Raw genomic sequence first — 21,990 nt, 5'->3', positions numbered from 1 at the left:
AAAAACAAAAAAGGAAAGAAAATAAATGAGTGAGGTGGGAGTTAAACACAAGTCCCCCATGTGAGAAACAAATCACAGTGCCACTGGGCCAGGTTACGCGTTCTGTTTAAAATCATGCTTCCTTAATATATATAGGCTTTTATTAAAATAACCTTAAAAACCTGTTCATCATCTTCAACCTCTGGACCAAAATAAAAAAACGATATTTTTCATTCTTGCACCAAACTGGACAAGTAAATATACCATTTTGCTCAGAATTTCATGAGGATTATGCATATGCACTTAAATTTTATTAATTCTTACTCAAACATTCGAATTTTCAGATTAAAGTAAGAACCCTAAAAAAAAAAATTATATAATTGGGAGCCCAGGCACGTGCTGGGCATGCCTGGCGGCATAATCGCCCCTGACTGCGGATGTTTTTTTTTTTTTCTTCTTTCGAAATTTGAATATTAAGTTTAGGGCTTTTAGATATTTTTGAAACAAAAATAAACACTTGATAAATTTATTATTCGTCATGCCCTTAAAACATAAGTTATAGTACACTAACAAGTGTTTTAAGGCACATGTTAGTTTTTCCCATTACATGTTCGGTAAATGGTTCACTTGGTAGTTAGCTACCACCAGAGAGACATTGTTAGAGGGTCACTTTGAATTTAATTAGATTCTCTATAATTGTCCACACTTAAAGTGTATTCTAAATTCAATGTTGTTAAGTTGGACGTCTTCTTCATCAGAATACGAACTTATACTTTACATTGTCTGGGTAATTAAGGCAAGGTGAGGGTCCGACAACGAAGAGTTTACTCCATGATTCCTTTACACCGAGCTCACCCAAAATTGAAATGTGAATTGTAGACGCCCTATTATATTTTAATATGAAAGCAATAGATTCATTGAATATCACCAAGTCTTTGGTGACCCCAAATCTATCATCATCTATGTAATTAGGATATGGGTGTTGTAGTGAAAGATTCATTGTCGAAGTCAAATGACATCAAATATGAATGTGTTTCATTTCTATCCCACCAATGAGACACTCCATTATGTACACGTTTTTTTTAGTAGAATAAAGAGGCATGTCGACATCAATTTTCCTCCAAAGGTTACTGTTTAGGCTATATATCTCCCAGAAGGAAACAATTTTGTCATCATAGTCGTCGTCATCATCGTCACCATAGTCGTCATCATCATCACCATCACAGTCCATGAACCGAATCACCTTATAGTCATCTTTAATGTGATCATAACCAACTAGATGATAACGGGGAATAGCAAACCCCAACATCAAAAAAGCTCCTGACTCGTCAAGGCTGGAAGGAATCACCTTGAATTCATTAGTAGCATGGATTCCATAATATAAGTTTCCAATCGAAATGGTGGAAAGCACACATACTTTTCCAAAACCAATGTAATACTCATCCCCATCCCCATCCAGATCCAAATCCTCATCCTCAGGAAATGGAGGATTTGGCCAATCTAATTTGACACTATTCTCAAAATTTTCACCGGAAAGAGAATACATATCACCTACTAAAACACCACCCATCCTGTAGTATTCAGTACCTTCTGTCACACCTACGAGGAGACATGTATCATCATAATAAGAACAATCATTCGATAATAAATTGTTGTGGTACATAGTTATGAAATAAGTATCATCAAATAAGAGGGACCATGATTTGTGTACACATTCAAATTGTTTAAAAGATTTGAGAGGAAGTTTGGAGAGAATAGAGAAGATAATATCATCGGGTATATGATTGTTAACATGAACATTTGTTGAAGTCAGTGATGCCTCCATTTCTCCAATGGCGGCAACAGAAAGTAGGTTGAAGAAAATGAGAAAGGCAAACCCTAATTGAGCGGCGCTGCTAGCTAGGGCTATTGTGGATGTTTTTTAAATTGGCGAGGTTTTAAAATCTAATATTTTTTATTAGCAGTGTTGGGGAGTCCGGGGGAGCTCGTGAGAAACAATGGGACAATGCTCTAGGACCATACAAGAGTGGGAGACGCCACATCTCCACCCAAAAACTTAAGGCATTAGTGTAATGGGTCACCTCTCTTATAAATCCAATATTCTTCCCATACATAGTAGATGTGGGACTTAATCACTCACACTTGAAACCCAACATTCTCCCCCCAAGTGTGAGTTCCCACATCCTCTAGGTGATCCAATACCGGATCCACTCCCGCTCCCCCACCAAGCCGAACCACGACTCTAATACCACTTGTTGGAAAATAACAAGCACAGAGAAAATAAAATAACACAATCACAACACAAGAATATAACGTGAAAACTCCAAAACCAGAGAAAAAACCACGACCGTTGTCTAGACCGATAACCAGAGAATAAACACCATGTGAAAATTGTTACAACACATAGACTACCCTCAACCTTCTCACGACCCCAGTACACTCACACTCTCCAAAGAAAATACCTAACTACATCTCACAATACTCTAATAAAAGATCGTACAAGAGAAAAACAAAAAAGTCAGATATAAGCTTAAATTGCTACTGACTGGTGCCATTATAAACAAAGAACTTAGGTCTAATATATAGCTTTGGTTTCCCTCTTGCTTCACCACTCTAAGTGATGTGGGATTTCTCCAATAGCTTTTTTTCAACCTCCTTCTTTATTTAAGAAACTAGGCAATGTGGGAGTTGACAATCAACCCCAACAAACAGAAACGTTTCACTTATAGAATGTTGTTATTTGACTTTAAACACCTGAACACAATTTTATGCATTTCAAATTCTACCTTTTATGCATGTATACTTGATTTTATTAGATAATTTGGAACATAAAAGCAAAAACAAAAGCTCAAAAGGTAAGCATAGTGGCATAGATATTTCAGGTAGAATGTAATGAAATTCAAACAAAGATATGTTGCTTAAAATCATATTAGTTTGCAGAAAGAGAGTAAATCATCAATATAAAACTGATAAAACAAAATTCATATTATGAAACAGTTTCTTAAATTTGCATATACTAGAATTCTAATAGCCATAATCATATATCTATTGGATTGAAAACTAGAGAAAACAAATTTAATCATATATTCCTCCAATTGGAAGAACGCTTTCTTTATCGAACAATATGCGACTAGACACACGACCAGATAGTTGTGTTGTAAGATCAATCTTATCGATCATCCCGGTACTTAAATCAAACCAGACTAATCCTTTTTTTTTTTTTTTTTGTCTCTACTTTTAAACAATATATTTCCCTTCTTCGCCGCTATAATTGGATAATTAAAGCAAGGTGAGAGTCCAACAACGAAGAGTTTAGTCCATGATTCCTTTCCACCGAGTTCACCCAAGATTGAAATGTGAATTGTAGAAGTCCTTTTATAATTTAATATGAAAGCAATAGATCCATTCAATATCACCAAGTCTTTGGGGACCTCAAAACTATCATATATGTAAAAGGGTATGGGTGTTGTAGTGAAAGATTCATCGCTGAAGTCAAATGACACCAAATATTTATGTGTTTCATTTTTATCCCACCAATGAGACACTCCATCCAGGTACACGTCTGTGTGTAAGAGGGTATGTTTGTCATTGTCAGGAAAAAGAGGCATGTCATTGTCGACATCAATTTTCCTCTCCAAAGGTTACTGTTAAGGCTATATATCTCCCAGTAGGAAACAAGTGAGGCATCATAGTCGTCATCATAGTCTTCATCTTTGTCATGATCATATTTATCATGGTCAATGAACCGAATCACCTTATAGCATCTTTAATGCGATCATAACCAACCAGATGATGACGGGCATTAACACCCCCCTTCATAAAATGTTCAGACTCAACAGGGCTAGAAGGAATGACCTTGAATTCATTAGTAGTTGGGTTCCACAATATAAGTTTCCAAATGCTTTCGCTTTCGTGGAAATTATATGATTCCAAAACCAGAGTTATCGTCATCCGAGGACGACGAGCCCATATCCCCATCCGGATCCAAATCCTCATCCTCTGGAAATGGATTTAGCCAATCTAATTTGACACAATTCTCAAAGTTCTCACTAGAAAGTGAATACAAATGATGTACTAAAGCACTAAGTGAAGTATCAATGATCTTCTGTCACACCTACAAGGAGACATGTATCATCATAATAACAACAATCCTTTGAAAAGAAATTGTTGCGATACATAGTTATGAAATAAGGGTCATCAAATAAGAGGGACCATGATTTACCTGCACATTCAAATCGCTTAAAAGATTTGATATGAAGTTTGGAGAGAATAGAGAGAATAATATCATCAGGAATATGATTGCTAACCTCAACATTTGTTACAGTCAGCGACAAGGTTTTAAATTGCAGTCCGCATCCGCAATTGCGGCCGCAGTACTGCTGATGCGGTGGCCACTGCAACCGCATCGCACCGCAATTGCGGTGTGATCTTAATTCACGTGTACAGCTGCATCATAACCACATCACAACCGCATCGGAAGCCTCATTCAAATTTTCTCTCCAAAAAGTAAAATGTATGAACTTCAAATCCTAATTTGTGTCAAATTAATGAAAAATCTTACTTTTAACAATCTTTCAACCGTGTATTTTAAATACATTCAAATTATTGTTTATTGAATAAACTAAAACTATGCAATGGTGGATAAATAGTGTAGTTACATAGTAGTTTCAATTTATATAGCTCCTGAAATTTCAAAATGATTTCATGTCGTGACAACCGCATTGCGCGTTGCAGCAACCGCAATGACCGCATTTGCAACAACTACAACCGCAACCGCAACCTCATCCGCGACCGCGACCGCAACCGCAATTTAAAACCTTGGTCAGCGATTCCTCCATCTCTGATCTCTCCGATGACGGCAGGTTGAAGAAAAACAAAATCCTAATTTAGCGGTGTTGCTAGCTAGGGCGACTGTGGATGTATTTTAAATTTGCGAGGGTTTTGTTTTTTTTTTTCTTCTGAAATTTGAATTCTAAGGTTTGGGCTTTAAATATTTTTGAAACAAAAATTAACACTTGCTATACATGGGTGCGCGCCCTATTTTTACTCTCGCGCTACTTAAGTAGCAGGTGTTATAAAATGAGAAATTTTAGAGAAAAATATTGTAAACTACTTAAATAGGGGACAATGTTTGAGAAAATAGCAGAACGACAAAAGTAACTATATATTTCGGTCGGTAGCTCACCACAAAAAAAAAAAGAGGATACCACTTAAAAAAATTCAATTGGTACTCAGCATTGGATGGTCGATTTGAATTTGGATTCTCTAATTCTCCATACTTAAAGTGTATTCTAAATTCATCAAAGTTTGAACTCATACTTTACATTGTTTGTGTTAAGTTGGATGTCTCTAATGTTGATCTAGACCGTCGAATTTTACTTTAATGATATAAATGATAAATCTACAAATTAAAAGAAAGGAAAAAGTAGTTGAAATGCATGGAGAAAAAGTGCACAGGAGAGTATCTTCTCTCGTGGATTTTTAAGTAGTGTTTGCCACTTACAATTTTGTATAATTATTACAAATATTATGATTATCATTACAATTTTTTAATAGTATGAGATTTCTTAATAATATCTCTTGGGAAACTTTTAAATTAGTGAACTAATTAACTTGGTTTACTTGTGTTACAAGCTTCTCTCCTTTTCATATTGTCATAAGATATTTTGTATAAGTGCTCTCTATACAAACTCAAAATCTATGCTAAATTATCTATATATATTTTTTGGTTTTTTAATCTAGTTCGGATGGCAGTTCTGGCATCAAGTGGTTTCAATCCCCTCCCGATCGCAAATTATCGATATATATATATATATATATATACACACAGAAACTTCCCCAACATTTATAAAGTCAAATAATAGTACAATAATTTAATTCTATTTCATACGACTTTATCATATTTTATCCCAGGACACATCCATTTATTTATAAAGGAAAGTAAGGATTGCATTTCATATTTTATCAGCTAAAGTCCATTATCAAAATCTTATGAAAACAAAAACATCTATGTCACCATGTTAATTGTAGAAAGACTACTTAAATAGCAAAATTACTAAATTCAGTTGTCGATTGAGACATATACAGCTTAAAAAAGAACTCATTAGCAGGTAGAAATTATTGAAATTTGCATCTACTAATCCTATGTTGGACCAAACTTCACACATGGCCTCCAAAAAATTTGGTTGGTGGTGAAGGAAGAATAGCATGTGTTAGTCATGAAGTCTGAAATGTGCAGCTTCAAGAAAATCTAATTGTTATGGTTCACATCATCGACATCAAGATCACTTAGGCGGGAAGAACCTATTGAGATTGAATGGCAGTGTATAGAATTCTTCATTTCTATTGTCTCCTCTAAATGTTCTAAACTTCACCCACCATGGCATCCCTCGATCTTTCTTTGACTTTTCTACCTCAAGAGTGTTGTCGAGCAACACCGCTATTATCAAACCAACTGTTACTGGTGATGAGAATATGGTGTTTAAGAATGCATTGAACTGCAAAGATGAAAAATGACGGCAATGTTAAAGCAAAAGTATAATTGTAAGGGCGTCGAAGTTTTGAGCAGGTAAAAATAGCTGACAGATGAAAACTCACCCATCCTGCTTTAGTATGGACGTATCCGGGAAGCGAAGGAGACGAGGACTGATTGAAAAGTTGAGGAACAGATATTCCAAGGAACAATGTAAGGCCAATGATAATAAGATTTCTCATAGAGTTCATGTTTGTGAACTGAAGAAATGATATTCCAACTGAAGCTGATGAAAAACAAAAGGTAGAGATGTAAATACATGAACAAAACTATGTAAATGAAATCGTAAGAAGATGATATATGACATACCGACAACGCCAAAGAGAAGGCAGTACAGTGCAGCAAATATCGGGAAAGGTATAGATGCGAAAACAGCTCCAAATTTTCCTAAATGGAAGAAAAAGATATTTAAATTAAACCACATGTAAATGAATTTGTCTTTTCTTTTCTCATTATTCGTTCTTATCGCAAAGGTAAAAAGCTTCAAAATTTTGTCTATACCAACCTAAAGTAGAGAAGAATATCATGAAACCAGCAGAAACTTGAACGACTCTTCGACTTCCAACTCGGGTTAGTCCAAGTAATCCAACATTTTCCCTAGAATAACCGGCCATGATGTTCATCAAGTTACGATTGAGAGATAGATATCATAAACAAGAAGCAACTTGCATTTTAAAACTCAAATGTGAGAATTAAACTTACACAGAAACAGTAGAACCTGTCAATGTTCCAAAAAGACCATCAAGCATGACACCAATCCCCTATTCAAAACAAACAAAATCATCGCCAATGTCATTTTACTATTATACTTCCTTCTAATTCAACAATGGAATGAAAACTTATATTGTTTCATTGTAAAATATTTAAACGTTGATACGATAAGTTTATTACATTCCACGTCATTTCATCATTATGTTCCATCTCATTCCACCAATCACTATATATTCAAACATAGCATTGCGATTCAATAGCCTAGTAACTGACCTGCCAACCAATGCCTCGACTCAACACATACGCAGGAGGTGGTGTGGCGATGGCTAACCGAGCTGCTGCCTGGTATGCACCAGTTGACTGCAACCAAAATTCCATGGTCAAGACTTCGTTGATAATTTCAAATTTGGAGTAGTTAAAAATGCAAAAACAAAATCAGGAAACAAAAAAGATACCTCCACCATAGAGACTATAACTGCCGACATCATGGCAAATGAATGGCCAACAGAAAATGTAGGTGCCCCCCATTGAAGAGGGTATGGAAACATAAACCTATTACAATAATAAAAATGAAAAGAACATAGGAACTCAACAAAACTTTGCAACACAATATAGTAACTTTTTTTTTTTGTGTACCATGGAGCAGTAGATATTAGATCGGCTCTGTCTGTACGACAATTATGTTGTGTTTTGAAAGGTTTATCTCGGTAAGCGCCACTGGCAGTCAAGATAACAGCATAGATCCAAATAATTGGGACACAAATCAACACTGGAAAACGTTCAAAGATAGGGATATCTCTAACTGGTCTCACATGCTTTAGATACTGCAATATTATACCAAATTAGTTTGAGTCATAATTTGAATCAAGTTACCTGATGTATATTCTTATTATTATACTAGAACACTTACTTGTGACAAACCAATTACCAACAATAGCATTGGTATACCAATTTCTACGCAGTTTCCCAACTGAAAAGAGTATAATAAACAAAATCATGTAAATTTATAACAATGTACATAAAGTATGGTATATATCAAGCTATTGTAAGCTGGGTGAACTAAAGGATTTTGCTAAAGAAAATGTCATCAATGTAATGTATGCAAATGTAAATTAAGCATTATTATGCACTATCAAAAGATTTAGGAGTGTGCATCTATGAAGCACTGACATGACGCTGACTCAAAGACACCACACCAATAATAATTTAAGAAAATAGAAACGATTGAATGTAACCATATGTGTTCGTTTAGTGCCAGTGCTGGTGACTGACATGTGTTAGGCACCGAACATGCCATCAATTTGAGGTGTCGGTACTACATAGGTCTGCATGCAAATTAAGCATTATGCAGAAAGATAGAAAAAAGTCAAAGCTTAATCAAGTAAATTTCGGTCACCATTTAGTCAAAATATATTTCTGTAAAGATTGTGATAATTAAAATTGAGATTTGAATCACACCTACCACAGAAAATCCGCGTTCAAATAACCCTAATCCAACTAATCCAACTACAGGTGCCATTCCAAGAGGACTGAAAAACCTGAAGAAGATATCCATGAAGAAATGATTAATTTTTCCATTATTATTTAAAAATTTATGTTTGTTTAACCAATTTTCAATTCATAAACAAGTCATGCAACTAGTATAATGTATATACCTTGAAAATAGTCCCCAGACTTGGCTGTAACCCAAGATTATCTGAATACTTGAGGCTACAATTAGAGCTCCTTGTATTGCTTTCATTGATTGTATAAATCTCTGCAAACCAATCACATGCCAACATCTCTTTCAATATCCTAGTACCAAATAAGAAACCGGGCCCTTATATATAAATTATATATGCTGATCAAATCTCGTGTGTTCTTTTTTTGGACTCACAATGTCAATTGTGGCCATATCAAATGCATTCATCAGCAATTTTCTGAAATATCAAAAAGTTTCTAATGTTCAAGGATCACATTGCAATCGCAACCACAATTTAAATCCTTAATCAATGCCATACCTAGTTTAGGGTATGTTTGGATTTACTTATTTGAACTTATCTACTCGCATCAGCACTTGTAAGTGAGACTGTATGAGAGACCTTATGGAAACAACTTATGACATGTCCATAAGCTATTTTCAGCTTTTTTCCATAAGCTCTTCAGAAATGCTAATGAAAACAGCTTATAGCCTATACAAAAATAGCTTGATTTTACTTTATTATCTTTTATTATAAAAATAGTTTATACACAAGCCCTTACATGATAATGATAAACATTTAATTAAGCTATTTAACCAAATCACCAACAATGAAGAGATGGAAGGAGGAAACTCACTTCATGAGAGTTACTAATATGTTTCAATGAGGGGTCATTGATAATATAAGCAATCGGAAACAGATACGCAAAGGAACCTCCAACTACTGTAGGCAATCTTGTACCAAATAGCGTTTGAAGAAGTGTGTTAATGCCGGCTACAAAGAGTATAGTTTGTATCACATGTGCCGTATCACGCTGGTTATATATGAGCAACAAAATCACTAAAATGTGTGGCAAAAGCAACAAAATGCTTAAGACAATAATGAAGAAATTCAGCTTACATGAGTTCCTCCCATGGCTGGAACTATCATTGAAGGAAGCATCACACTTGTTCCAAGCATCAATATGTAATTTTGAAATGCTAGTAGGATAATTTCAACTGCAATATAAGCCCTTCACAATAAGCCAACAACAAAGAAAAGATAGAAAATTACTAGGGGTATGTTTGCAAATTGCAATGCCTTGTTTATGGGCTTATTTGAGTTTTATCTTATGGCATAACTCATAAGTGCTTTTGTTGTAAGTGTTTGCATGATGAGTTCACAAAAATGGTTTATGGCATGTCTATATGCTGTTTTCAGCTCATTTCTATAAGCATTAAAGATAGCTTATGAAAACACTATACAACTTATATGAAGACACTAACCTTATTGGGTTATTCTATCTTCAAAATTCAAATATGAAAATAGCTTATACTTATAGATTAGTGCTTATATGATAAACTCTTTTTAAATAAGTGCTTAAGTAAATTGCTTATCCAAACACACCCAATATGTCTAAATTACACAACTACACTTATGTTAAGAAATCAAGCCCAATGAAATTATACCAATTAAAAAGTCAAAATTACTCAAATCAAATCACACGGCCCTCTATGTTTTTTAACATGTAAAATGACCCAAGAGTGCTTAAATGAGATGATGCGGGTCTCTTCTAACTTAATTAATGTTCTTCTAACTTAATTAATGTTCTGTGTTTGATCACTAGCTTTAACATACAACCGTGTTAAAAGTTAAAACTCTTACGGAGAGTTTGCCACCACTCGAGGAATTAATCTTGAAAAAAACATGTAAAATGACTTTAGTCACTACTTAATTAAGTTCCATTTTCTTTGTTAAAAAAAATTAAGTTCCATTTTCCATTATTGATTTTTTTTTTTTTTTCATTTAGCCATGTTAGAATGAGAAGTGCTATTCCACATTACACAATCTCAGGGAAAGGGTAAAAATGGTAGATAACTGTATAATATAATGTCATAATTCATGAATTAATGTTTCATAGTGCTAAAGGACAAGTTGAATTGATCAAGAAAAATCTGAGAAGTCCAACATACAATACACTATTTAAATTTTAAATAAACCAGAATGTTTTATGTTTTACACATTTTATATTATTTCTTCAAATAAAAAACAAACTCAACCAACAAACAGAAGCAACAAAGTAGGAGAAAAAGCTAAAATACAGCAACAGAAAATTTCAAAAGTTCAACCCCAAAATTAAAATAACATAAAAATCTCAACTTTTTATCCTTATCATCATTAGAACCAAAATAATAGCTTAATCTCAAACTTCTGGGGCAATGCATTCAGATGAAAACCAACCCAACATGTGAAATAGTTCCAAAACAAGAAAAAGTAAAGAACTTTATATTAATTTCTGCAATCCATCTACCCCACAAATCACAATGAACTCAAAGTCAAATACTATTTAAAAAGCTTCAAACTTTTTTTTGGTCAGAAATGGAATAGAGAAGAAAAAAATGCAACTTGAAAAGAACATGACACAAATGTGAGTGAGAGAGAGAGAGAGTACCCCATGAAGGATTAGAGTCTAAGCAGTAGTCAAGGTCTTGAAGCTGTTCCATAGGAAAATGGGTAATGTCTGCCATTGTAGTAGCTTATTATGGAAAATGATGACTTCAGAAACCAGAGGCAGAAGAAGAAGAAAGCATGTAGAAAGAGGAAAAAAGTACTCACAAGAACAAAGTAAAGTACTGATACGAATAAAGTGTATCAATATTAAAAACCAAAATTAGGGGATTTAATAATAATAATAATAATAATAATAATAATAATTTAGCTTGGGACATGAGAGTTGGTCTGGGTTGCTCTGGGTTGGTCCGATGGTATTATCTTGGGATCTGAGAGTGGACTAATTTAGCTTTTAAAAAAAAAATAATAATAATAATTTTTTGAGTTTAACTTAGTTAGGCATTAAAGGTGGGAGTTTAACTTAGTTAAGGTGGGGAGTTACATTCATTTATTTATATTAAAAATGAAATTTCTAGTCATTAGGTATTAAATTTTTGCTCTAATAATTTTTTACCGGATAATTGTATTATAAAATTGATCGTTTGATTGAAAAGTACTATAGCATAGATCATGTATAAAAAATATGACATTAATCGAAAATCATTTGAACGTCAATGAGATACATCAAGATTAACTCATTTTATGAAAGTATATCAAATGATTTCTGGTTAATGTCATATTTTATTTTTGAAAAAGTTAATGTCATATTTTATAGACATGTCTATGTTACAATATAGGGTATTTCAATCAAACGGTCAATTTTGTAAAACGATTATCCAGCAAAAGATTATCGGATGTATCATATTTTTTAGTTTGATACCTTGGTGTCATTTTATCTAAGCCATAATAATAATAATAATAATAATAATAATAATAATAATAATATGTTTGTAAAAATATAATATATATTGGTCAAATAATATTTTCCTGAGTATATTTTAATTAGTTTTAGTAATACGATATGACTGATAATAAAGATTTTTTATTTAAAAAAATACTAAAAGTGTCCTAAGTTACTTTTTCGGAAATTATTATATATAATAAAAATTATTTTGAAATGCTGTGTAATTAACTTCAAAAAAATGTCACCAAGTTGGGGAGAGTTTTGAAAGGGTTAAAAAAAGAGTTTAATTGTTGTGTATTGTTACACACGCATCTAGTATCATGTCATTTAATGAACGTGACACATCATGTGTTTTTAAAAATAATATAAGATGTGTTGGTATATTATTAGACGCATGTGTAACATAACTTTACACTGACAGTGTATATAAATTAAATTATAAAAATATACTATGAAAGGTTGTCCGGGTACGGTATCGGTACCCGATACTGATAATCATATAGAATGCGTTATTTTTAGAAGATTTAAGATATTGGTACGTTAATATAAAATTATAAAAATTATTTTTAAGTAAATTACTATCATTATGCTTTAGAGATTTATTTTTTTTTATCCACCTTCTCTACTATTTTCATCAAAATTGAGACAGATGATTGAAATATAATAAAAAATCAAAATATTTTAAGAGATTTTTCAACCGTCGACAGATTTTTGTTGTATCAACCATCCCAAATCAACCAAATAAAAATGGATACGGATTGGTGTGTACCATACGAGTACCGCACACGTATCCGATACGTATCCGGACAGGTACTTAACCATTTTAGAAATACACATGCTTCGTAGGCTTGATGTAGTTGAGGTGAATGTTGATTCTATTGTAGTTGCTCAGATTATTAAGACATATCTTTGTTAAGAAATATGTCTGGTAAAACATTGGTGAAGAATATTTGTCAAATGAGGGATTATATATGTCTTACCCCAAAAGAGTATACTAAAAAGGAATTAAATAGTGTGATATTGAGGGATTCCAAGCTTATCCCACATAAGTCGGTGAAGTAGGCACATGTATCAACGTCTAATCCCACAGTAAGCATATGATGAGCCCAAACAAGAAATCCAAGAACACCTATAGTGATCATGGCATAAACCATGCCTAGTTGCCCGAACAAAGCAAATGTGGTAACGACTCCCTCCACTCCATAGTCTCATAAGCATGTCTAAGGTTAACAATTTTATTAACACACAAATTATCATCACGATAAATGTGAGACCATTGAAAAGTAAGTCCAAAAGCCAAACAATTTAACTATCGATTACGCAAGTTCCATGACACAATATTAATATTATCAAAAGCATGGAGGGCAACCTTTGGAACACTTTCGAGCCAAAGGAAGTTCCAATGCTTTTTATGTGCAATTTCCATAACAATTATCAATGTCATAATCTCCGTGTGAATAACAGACAATCCATAATAGGATGCTCTTTAGATCATGACTTTGTATTTTTTAAGATTTTTTTATATTATTATTCCTTGATGATTTTGTGTAATTATTTTTTTAGATTTGGAAAAAAAAATGTACAGTTCTCTTTTCAATAAAAACGTACGAGGTTTACAAATCTACCCCTTAAATTTGCGCGTGAATTTGGTGTCAAGTCAATGAAGCTGAAAAAAAACGAATGTAGCATTAATGCTAGTGAAAATGACGTAGACGAAGAGTAGAAAAGTACTGTACTAGTACTGTATATTAATAGAATAAAAAATTGAAGAAAAAAGTCAACTGAAAACTGAACCTATGGCATGCATAGCATTGAAGCCTAGAAGAGGAGATATATATTCGCATGAAAGGGAACTGTCTCTTGATGTAATGTAAGTAGCAACTAGCAAAGCAATGCGCGTCACTATTTGGATTTTGATCTCATCTTATATTATCATGAAGGTACACGGTTCGATCCTCACAAATGTGAATGAGAGAGGACTGAAATTACTTGATGGTAAAATTATTCTCTGAACCATTTAGGCGCGCGGTCCAATAGACTGAATACTAATGGTAAAAAAATTATAATTATTTATCTTTACAAGAGAACAAATCATCATCAAGCTATGGGTCAGTTTGAATTTGACTTATTTTTGTACTTATGAAAATAACTTATGCAAATAAATAAATTTTTATATTAATTCATAAGTTTTCACATAATCTCAAAAATAAGTCAATCCAAACATATCTTAAATTCCCCTTAATCATAACAATAACAAATTTTACACAATAAGAGATATTAAACCTAAAATCATAAATTGAGATATTAAACAAACCTAAACTCATATCACTGTTCTCATTCATCCTTGTAAATTCAAATGAATAATCTCAATCATTGTCCATATCTCCATGACCAAAAGAAAGCGGTTATGAGAAGTAAACATCAACCTTGATGAATTCTTCGATCCACATAATATGTACTGGAGTGTTCATCGCTCACCTTTATCTCCAACAGTGAACAGTAATAAATTTCAGTTACATGCAGGGCCGGTCCCGAGTATTTGGATGCCCTGTTGTTTGAAAAATTAAAAATGGATCTTTAATAAAAATAGAATTTTTTAAAACGTCGTTCTCTGTTTAAATTGTAAATAACATAAAAAATAGTCATAATATTAAATAACATCTAAAAGCGACATATTGTAATAACAATAAAATACATATTCAATATAATATCATTATGCACTTTACATTTTCGTCGGGAAAAAAAAATTCTTGTAATGTTGCTTTTTTTTTTACAATCAACCACAAGTTGCTTATATTTTTTTTAAAAGAAATTACTTATAAAATTAAGAGTGTGTCTAATAATTTTTTTTTTGAGTAACAAAATAAGTAGTAATAAAGTCATTAATTTATTTTACATATATAAATTTTTTAATAGACTGATATAAACAATTAGATATCCTTAAATGTTTGAGGCCCTACACGGTGGCTCACCTTGCACACTCACATGGCCGGCCCTGGGACAATCACAAAGTTACCTCTGCTGGAGGTGCTCTTAGAAATTTTCACACATTCCAGCAAAATACGTCTGAAAAGTAGTGTAAGGGAGCAACATAAGAGTGATGTTTTCTCTCTAGGCCTCCCATGTATCTTTTATACCCCCAAATATTCCAATTTTGCCCTTGCTATAAACTTCAGTTCGCAGAAATCGAAGTTTTTTCTAGTTTAAATTCAGGAAAAATTCTGTTAACAGAAACCGATTTTTTTTTTCAAGGCAAAAAAAAATCGGTAGCAACCGAAATTTTTATTGAAGGGCAAAAAAGTAAATTCCAAGAGGAAAAAGAACTATGGGGGCCTAAAGAGGAAACATCCATAAGAGTTGGATACTTTTTTTTAATCCAAGCCCACATTCGAAAGGGATGGGCTACAAATGAAAGGAGGTGCATATAGAAAAATATCATTTCGTTGATTTTGGTCCCTATCATATTTTTGAACTAAAAAATGGTGATGTTATGTTTTTGTTGAAATGAAAATGTTTACGGATTCAATTCTTACTTTCAGCAAAATTTAACTATACTAATAACATTATTTCTAAAAAATAAAATAAAACAAGTGTGATACAAATATTAACATAAGTGAAATTTTTAAAATTTAGAAGATATAGTCTATAGAGCCTAGATACATTAACAAATTATACACGTGCAGAATACTTTGTACGTACACAATTTAGAGTATATACTATCTAGACTTCATAAATATACATTAAATCTTGAGCCTTCACACTAAACAATAGGGACCGACCCAATCCGATTGAAACCGTTCGGCCCAAACCGAAACAGAGCATTTGGGCCGGTTTTATGTGGAACCACGGGTTGGAATTGTGTAAACCGTGGATATTAAGGTATTAAATGAGTGATTTACGGATGGAAGCTTTCGACCCATTGCAAACCGAAATCGAACCGTTATTAATTTATTATTATTAATTATTATCAAGCATATAGCTATTAATAACATAATCATTTGAAAAAACAAGTAATTAAAAATTTAGACCAAAGATTTGGACAAGATATTTGGATAAAAAAAATAGAAAATAACGGGCTAACAATATGGCTAAATTTAAAGCCTAAAAATTGGGGGAAAAAAGTTTGAACAAAAAATGACACAAGTAACATGCAATTGTATTGGGCCAATTTTAATTAAAAAATTGAGAAAAACAAAATTTTTTAAAAAATGATTTAAACCGTTGAACCGAACCGAAACCGAGTCAACCCGAGAAACCATAAACCGACCAAACCGAGTATTTAATTGGTTCCCTATGGTTATGCATATGTCACCCATCGGTTCGACTGGTTCTAGAGTTTGAGCCCAAAATCGAACCGAACCGAACTGATGCCCAGCCCTACTAAACAAGTAGTGGTTGGTGGAATTCACATAAACCATTTTCAGTGCATCATGATAAAATTAATATTCTTTTTGGTAGAATAATAAAATTAATTTTCCATAATATTTTTTTTGCATAGAAATATTTTATAACTTGAGACCAATATAAATATTGGATCTAGTCTCTCACTAAATCTTAAAAAGATATTAGATATTGGATCTAGTCTCTCACTAAATCTTGAGCCTTCACACTAAACAAGTAGTGGTTGGTGGACTTCACATAAACCATTTTCAGTGCATCATGATAAAATTAATATTCTTTTTGGTAGAATAATAAAATTAATTTTCCATAATATTTTCTTGCATAGAAAGATTTTAGAACTTGAGACCAATATAAATATTTCAACCCAAATTAAAATATGGAATCTCAGAAACGAATTATTTATTTTTTGGCCAAAGATTTTGTTTTGGACCACATGCATGTATATCTAATTTTATATATTGGCCTACATATATATGCTAACTTTAAATTTGTGATACAGAAAGCTCCCAAAACTTCTAAACTTGTATAAGTCACTCAAATTATTTTCAAGGTATATACCACCCCATTTAAAGGCACTGTCCTACGTATGGCCCAATTCAAAATAAATTAATTTCCTCACCGTCAAATTATAAACATAAAGAATGAAATTATGAAACCTAAGCTTATAATTATTAGTTGATAACTGAAAATCCGTACCTATAACCGAAGATTAGGATTTTAAGATTGTTCTATAAGGTTTAGTCAAAAAAAAAAAAAAAGATTGTTCTATAAGGTGACAATGAGGAATTGGGACATAATTGTAAATTGGTCCACACGAAAGACACTGAATTTAATTTTGAATAGGTTGGTGGGTATAACTAAAAAATAATTGCGGGACAGACACCTAAATATGAACTGTTGTGGGAGTTATACATAAATATTAGTCGGTGATTTATTATTGATTATAGCATATATATTAGCATTGTTCTTCTAATATTTTTTTTGAACAATTGTTCTTCTAATATTAAGTTGTTGATCGATATGATACAAATTTGACTATGGCTGTATATAAATCAAAAGAAAAATGTTATTTAAACACAGATTTAGCTATAATACGGATACAACACAACCTTATTTCAATATGGTTAGTTCGCAGTTTTTATTGTTTAATATTTTTCAATCTTAGTATATGCGCGTCAACCTAGTTATTGTGGTGGAGACACCCTGATAATTATTTTATTCAAAAAATTACTATTTAAAATGCTTAAAGATTCGGGAACATTCGTTAGCAAAATCTTTTTGTGTTTAAATAGTTAGCAATACTCGAATCAAAAGAGTATAAATAATAGTACAAATCATTATATACTATTTGCTTGTCCATCCCTTTGCATAATAATGTGTGACATTTTTATATATGAGGCCATCAACTTACTCCAAGAATAGTTCTACATAAGATTGAATTGTTACCCATCATAAATAAAATGGACATACAAATAATATATAACTAGAAATAACTAGTGTAAACATATATACATAAAATTTAACTTTTGTCAAAAAAGATACATAAAATTTAATTTTTGTCAAAAAAAATACATAAAATTTAATTGTCTATATATTGCAATTGTGACTCTTGATCTCAATCTATGAATTTTATCCTAATTTGTAAATTTCATTAGAATGTGACGATCAGGCACCCTAAATTGCATGACTGCAATGGACCCGAACTCCCCTTATGCTCAACGATATAATTCTATGCATTAATTAGCGCAATAAGAATCTTGGCGAATGTACCAGAAAAAGAAAGAATCTTGGCGGCTGTTCACCATGTCATCCAATCTTAATCGAACAATTATTGATCTCTCAAATGCTTAATTGTGAAATTTCTAACTTTAAAGAATTCAAATTCAACTACAACAATGCATGCTTTTACTATATGCAATTGTGATCCATGGTCTAATTGTACATATGTTTATAAACCATCTATTTTGGAGTGAGTGACGTATAGATTTTAATAGAAAAAAAAAATGGTTTCTATTTCAAATAACTCAAATCATAAGTTAATAAAAACAATCTCGGCAACCCCATCTTTAATTAGTGTCCAAATTATGTTTGATATACCAAATTGTATTGAACACATTTTAATCAATAATAGTATGTTATAAGCACTTTTTCGTAAAAAAAATAAAATTGTCTCTTATAGATGTTGAATCTAAGAAGACCTTAGATGATTAATCCATGTTGTGAAAGCTGACTTGGTGTGCAAGCTAGCTAAAATTGGAGGAATAACTAATTGCTTCTCAAGCAAGTTAGTTAGTTTGTTAGTGAAGTTTGTTAAGAAAGTTTGTTGAATTCAGTTTGATTTTGTTTTGCCTAGGTAGTTAAAGTGTTTAGAGTCAGTTAGAGATTAGTTAGTTGGTTAGAGCCTAGGAGAATCATCAAAATGTGATGATCTAGTGTTAGTATAAATAAGGCTCATGATTAGTGATTGTAATCAACCTTTTCTTTCCCCATTGAGGATGAATAAAACTGACTCCTATTTTCTCTAATCTTCTTCTTCCTTCTCCTCTGTAAATTGTGTGTTTCTTTCTTCCAAAACGATTCACCATTGTTGCAGCAACAAGGAAAAGCAGATCCTGCATAAACTGTGCTCATAGGCAAGGCCAGAGTGACAGTGCAGCGCGCGCGAGATTCCTTGCTTGACTGCTGGTTAGTGAGGCCTGTGCAGGCCAAAGTGTGTGAGGTTAAAAGCTTAAGCTGCGCCAACATCTGGCATCAAGAGCCTGGTTCGTGCTTTAACCATGGCAACCTTTAACAATGGTCAATTCCCTGCGAATCTTCCAGTTTTGGATGGAAAGAATTATGATAATTGGAGCAAACAAATGAAAGTTTTGTTCAATTATCAAGATGTGATGGAACAAGTGATTAGTGGTGTGGAACCACTCTCAGAAGGTGCAACAGAGGTTCAAAGAACACAACACAAAGAATTGAAGAAGAAGGATTACAAGGCGTTATTCATAATTCATCAAAGTGTAAGCCCTGATATCTTTGAAAAGGTTGGAGATTGTGAGTCAGCTAAACAAGCTTGGGATATTTTGGCAACAGCTTATGCTGGAGATCAGAAGGTGAAGAAAGTGAAGTTACAAACCCTAAGAAGCAAGTTTGCGCAGCTACAAATGGAAGAGAAAGAAACTGTAAGTGAATTCTTTACAAAGATTGCAAAACTAGTTAATGAAATGAAAGCATGTGGTGAGATTGTGTCTGGTACAATGAGAGTTGAAAAGATACTGAGATCTTTAACTCCTAAGTTTGATTATGTGGTAGCTGCTATAGAGGAATCTAAGGATCTTGACAGTATAAAAGTTGAAGAACTGCAAGGCTCTTTAGAAGCTCATGAACAAAGGATGAATCAGAGAAACTCTGACAAGTCCAATGGTGAAATAGCATTACAAGTTCAGCAGAATAACAAGAATAAGAAAGGAAAGGGAAAATGGCAAAATAACAAAGGAAAGGATAGTTATCAGAATGGAAATGGAAAAGAGAATCAAGATACAAATGGAGGTGGCAGAGGTGGAAGAGGTGGCAGAGGTGGTTACAATGGAGATGGAAGAGGTGGAAGAGGTGGCAGAGGTGGAAGAGGTGGCAGAGGTGGAAGAGGAAAGTTTGACAAGAAACACATTCAATGCTATAATTGCCAAAATTATGGTCATTTTGCAGATGAATGTAGATTCAGAGAGGAATCAAGTGATGCTGAAGCCAAAATAGCAAGAAATGATGATGATGATGAAGGCTCAGTTATGCTCCTTGTAACTACAAAAGATGAAAGTGATCTGCAAGAAAAGTGGTATCTTGACACTGGATGTACAACACACATGACAGGAAGGAAAGATTGGTTCACAAGCCTAAAAGCTACTCAAAATCACAATGTCAAGTTTGCAGACAACAGCAGTCTTGCAGTACAAGCCATTGGTGATGTAACCATCAAAAGAAAGGATGGTAAGTGTTCAGTGATTTCTGGTGTATTGTACATACCAGGTATGAAATGTAATCTACTTAGCATAGGCCAATTGCTAGAGAAAGATTACAGAATTGTGATGGAGAATAGGTTGCTGAAAGTGTATAACACTAAAGGTAACTTGATGTTAAAAACTGAAATGTCAAAGAATAGAACATTCAAGATTGAGCTAAATGTTCTGAACCACAAGTGCTTGATGACTGCATCAAGCAGAGAGGAATGGAGATGGCACTATAGGATGGGACACTTGAACTTCAAGGATCTCAATCTGTTGCAGAAGTCAAAAATGGTGACTGGCTTACCAAACCTGCAAGTGCCTGAGGAAATTTGTGAAGAGTGTGTGCAGTCAAAACAGCACAAAGGAAGTTTCAGCAAGTATGCAGTAAGCAAGTCTAATTGTGTACTTGAAGTGGTGTATTCAGATGTATGTGGTCCAATGCAGGTGAACTCAATTGGAGGTAACAGGTACTTTGTAAGCTTCATAGATGATTATAGCAGAAAACTATGGACTTACTTGATAAGCAAGAAAAGTGATGTGTTTGAAATTTTTAAGAAATTTAAAGCTACAGTTGAAAGACAAAGTGGTAAGAGGCTCAAAACCCTAAGAACAGATGGGGGAGGAGAGTATGTATCACATGAATTTGCAAAATTCTGTGACATTGAAGGTATTGTACATGACATAGTTCCACCATATACTCCACAACAGAATGGGACTGCTGAAAGAAAAAATAGAACAATAATGGATATGGTGAGGTGTATGTTGAAGGGAAAGCATTTACCTAAGGAGTTATGGGGTGAAGCAGTTTCTACTGCTACTTATACATTGAATAGGTGCCCTACAAAGAGATTGAAGGGTATCACACCAGAAGAATGTTGGTCAGGACACAAGCCAAATGTGAATCATATGAGAGTGTTTGGTTCACTAGTCTTCAGACACACACCTGATCAATTGAGGAAGAAGCTGGATGATAAGTCAACAATGATGATATTGGTTGGCTATCACTCAACTGGAGGTTACAAACTCTATGATCCAATCAACAACAATGTGGTGATCAGTAGAGATGTAATAATTGATGAGCTTAAGGAATGGGACTGGAACACTAATGACAGAAAGAAGTCAACTAGTGTGATGATTGAAGAGATTAGTGAAGAACAAGTAAATCAACCAGTTTCTGAGGTGAGAAGATCAAACAGGCCTAGAGTTCTGCCAGCAAGACTACAAGAATGTGAAATGAACTCAGATGGTCAAGTGAATAATGATGGTGAGTTGATCCATTTAGCATTCATGGCTGAATCTGAACCAATTGATGTGCATAGTGCTCTACAAAGTGAAAAGTGGAGAGGTGCTATGAAAGAAGAATTGGATTCAATTGAAAGCAATCAAACATGGGAGCTGGTGGATCTACCACAGAGAAAGAAAGCA

The 21,990-nt window shown here is 33.3% G+C and overlaps 2 protein-coding genes across 2 annotated transcripts; both read right to left on the bottom strand.

Moving 5' to 3' along the window:
- Nucleotides 1-997: 997 nt before the first annotated feature.
- On the bottom strand, nucleotides 998-1,804 carry LOC123922302. The gene has a single exon (XM_045975030.1). The coding sequence runs from the start codon at nucleotides 1,802-1,804 to the stop codon at nucleotides 998-1,000; it is 807 nt and encodes a 268-aa protein (XP_045830986.1).
- Nucleotides 1,805-5,944: 4,140 nt separating this feature from the next.
- LOC123923150 (nucleobase-ascorbate transporter 1-like) lies at nucleotides 5,945-11,499 on the bottom strand. The gene is made up of 14 exons (XM_045975814.1): nucleotides 11,333-11,499; nucleotides 9,802-9,899; nucleotides 9,539-9,715; nucleotides 8,878-8,978; nucleotides 8,685-8,760; nucleotides 8,133-8,192; nucleotides 7,859-8,046; nucleotides 7,678-7,774; nucleotides 7,496-7,582; nucleotides 7,214-7,272; nucleotides 7,017-7,108; nucleotides 6,821-6,898; nucleotides 6,577-6,737; nucleotides 5,945-6,476 (listed from the first exon to the last, which is right to left on the bottom strand). The coding sequence occupies exons 1-14, from the start codon at nucleotides 11,406-11,408 to the stop codon at nucleotides 6,264-6,266; spliced, it is 1,563 nt and encodes a 520-aa protein (XP_045831770.1). The 5' UTR covers nucleotides 11,409-11,499; the 3' UTR covers nucleotides 5,945-6,263.
- Nucleotides 11,500-21,990: the final 10,491 nt, after the last annotated feature.

The sequence above is a fragment of the Trifolium pratense genome, linkage group LG4, assembly GCF_020283565.1.
Source record: "Trifolium pratense cultivar HEN17-A07 linkage group LG4, ARS_RC_1.1, whole genome shotgun sequence".
In the NCBI taxonomy this organism is placed as follows: Eukaryota; Viridiplantae; Streptophyta; class Magnoliopsida; order Fabales; family Fabaceae; genus Trifolium; species Trifolium pratense.
This window is presented reverse-complemented; position numbering and strand designations above follow the sequence as displayed.

What these genes read in the sequence shown, in the direction of transcription:
- LOC123922302 (XM_045975030.1), bottom strand. Translation starts at nt 1,804, where the DNA reads ATGGAGGCATCACTGACTTCAACAAATGTTCATGTTAACAATCATATA.
- LOC123923150 (XM_045975814.1), bottom strand. Translation starts at nt 11,408, where the DNA reads ATGGCAGACATTACCCATTTTCCTATGGAACAGCTTCAAGACCTTGAC. An exon ending in ACAGGTTCTACTGTTTCTGT is followed by an intron (nt 7,109 to 7,213) that starts GTAAGTTTAATT and finishes CGGTTATTCTAG; the next exon opens with GGAAAATGTTGGATTACTTG. An exon ending in TCCATACTAAAGCAGGATGG is followed by an intron (nt 6,477 to 6,576) that starts GTGAGTTTTCAT and finishes TCATCTTTGCAG; the next exon opens with TTCAATGCATTCTTAAACAC.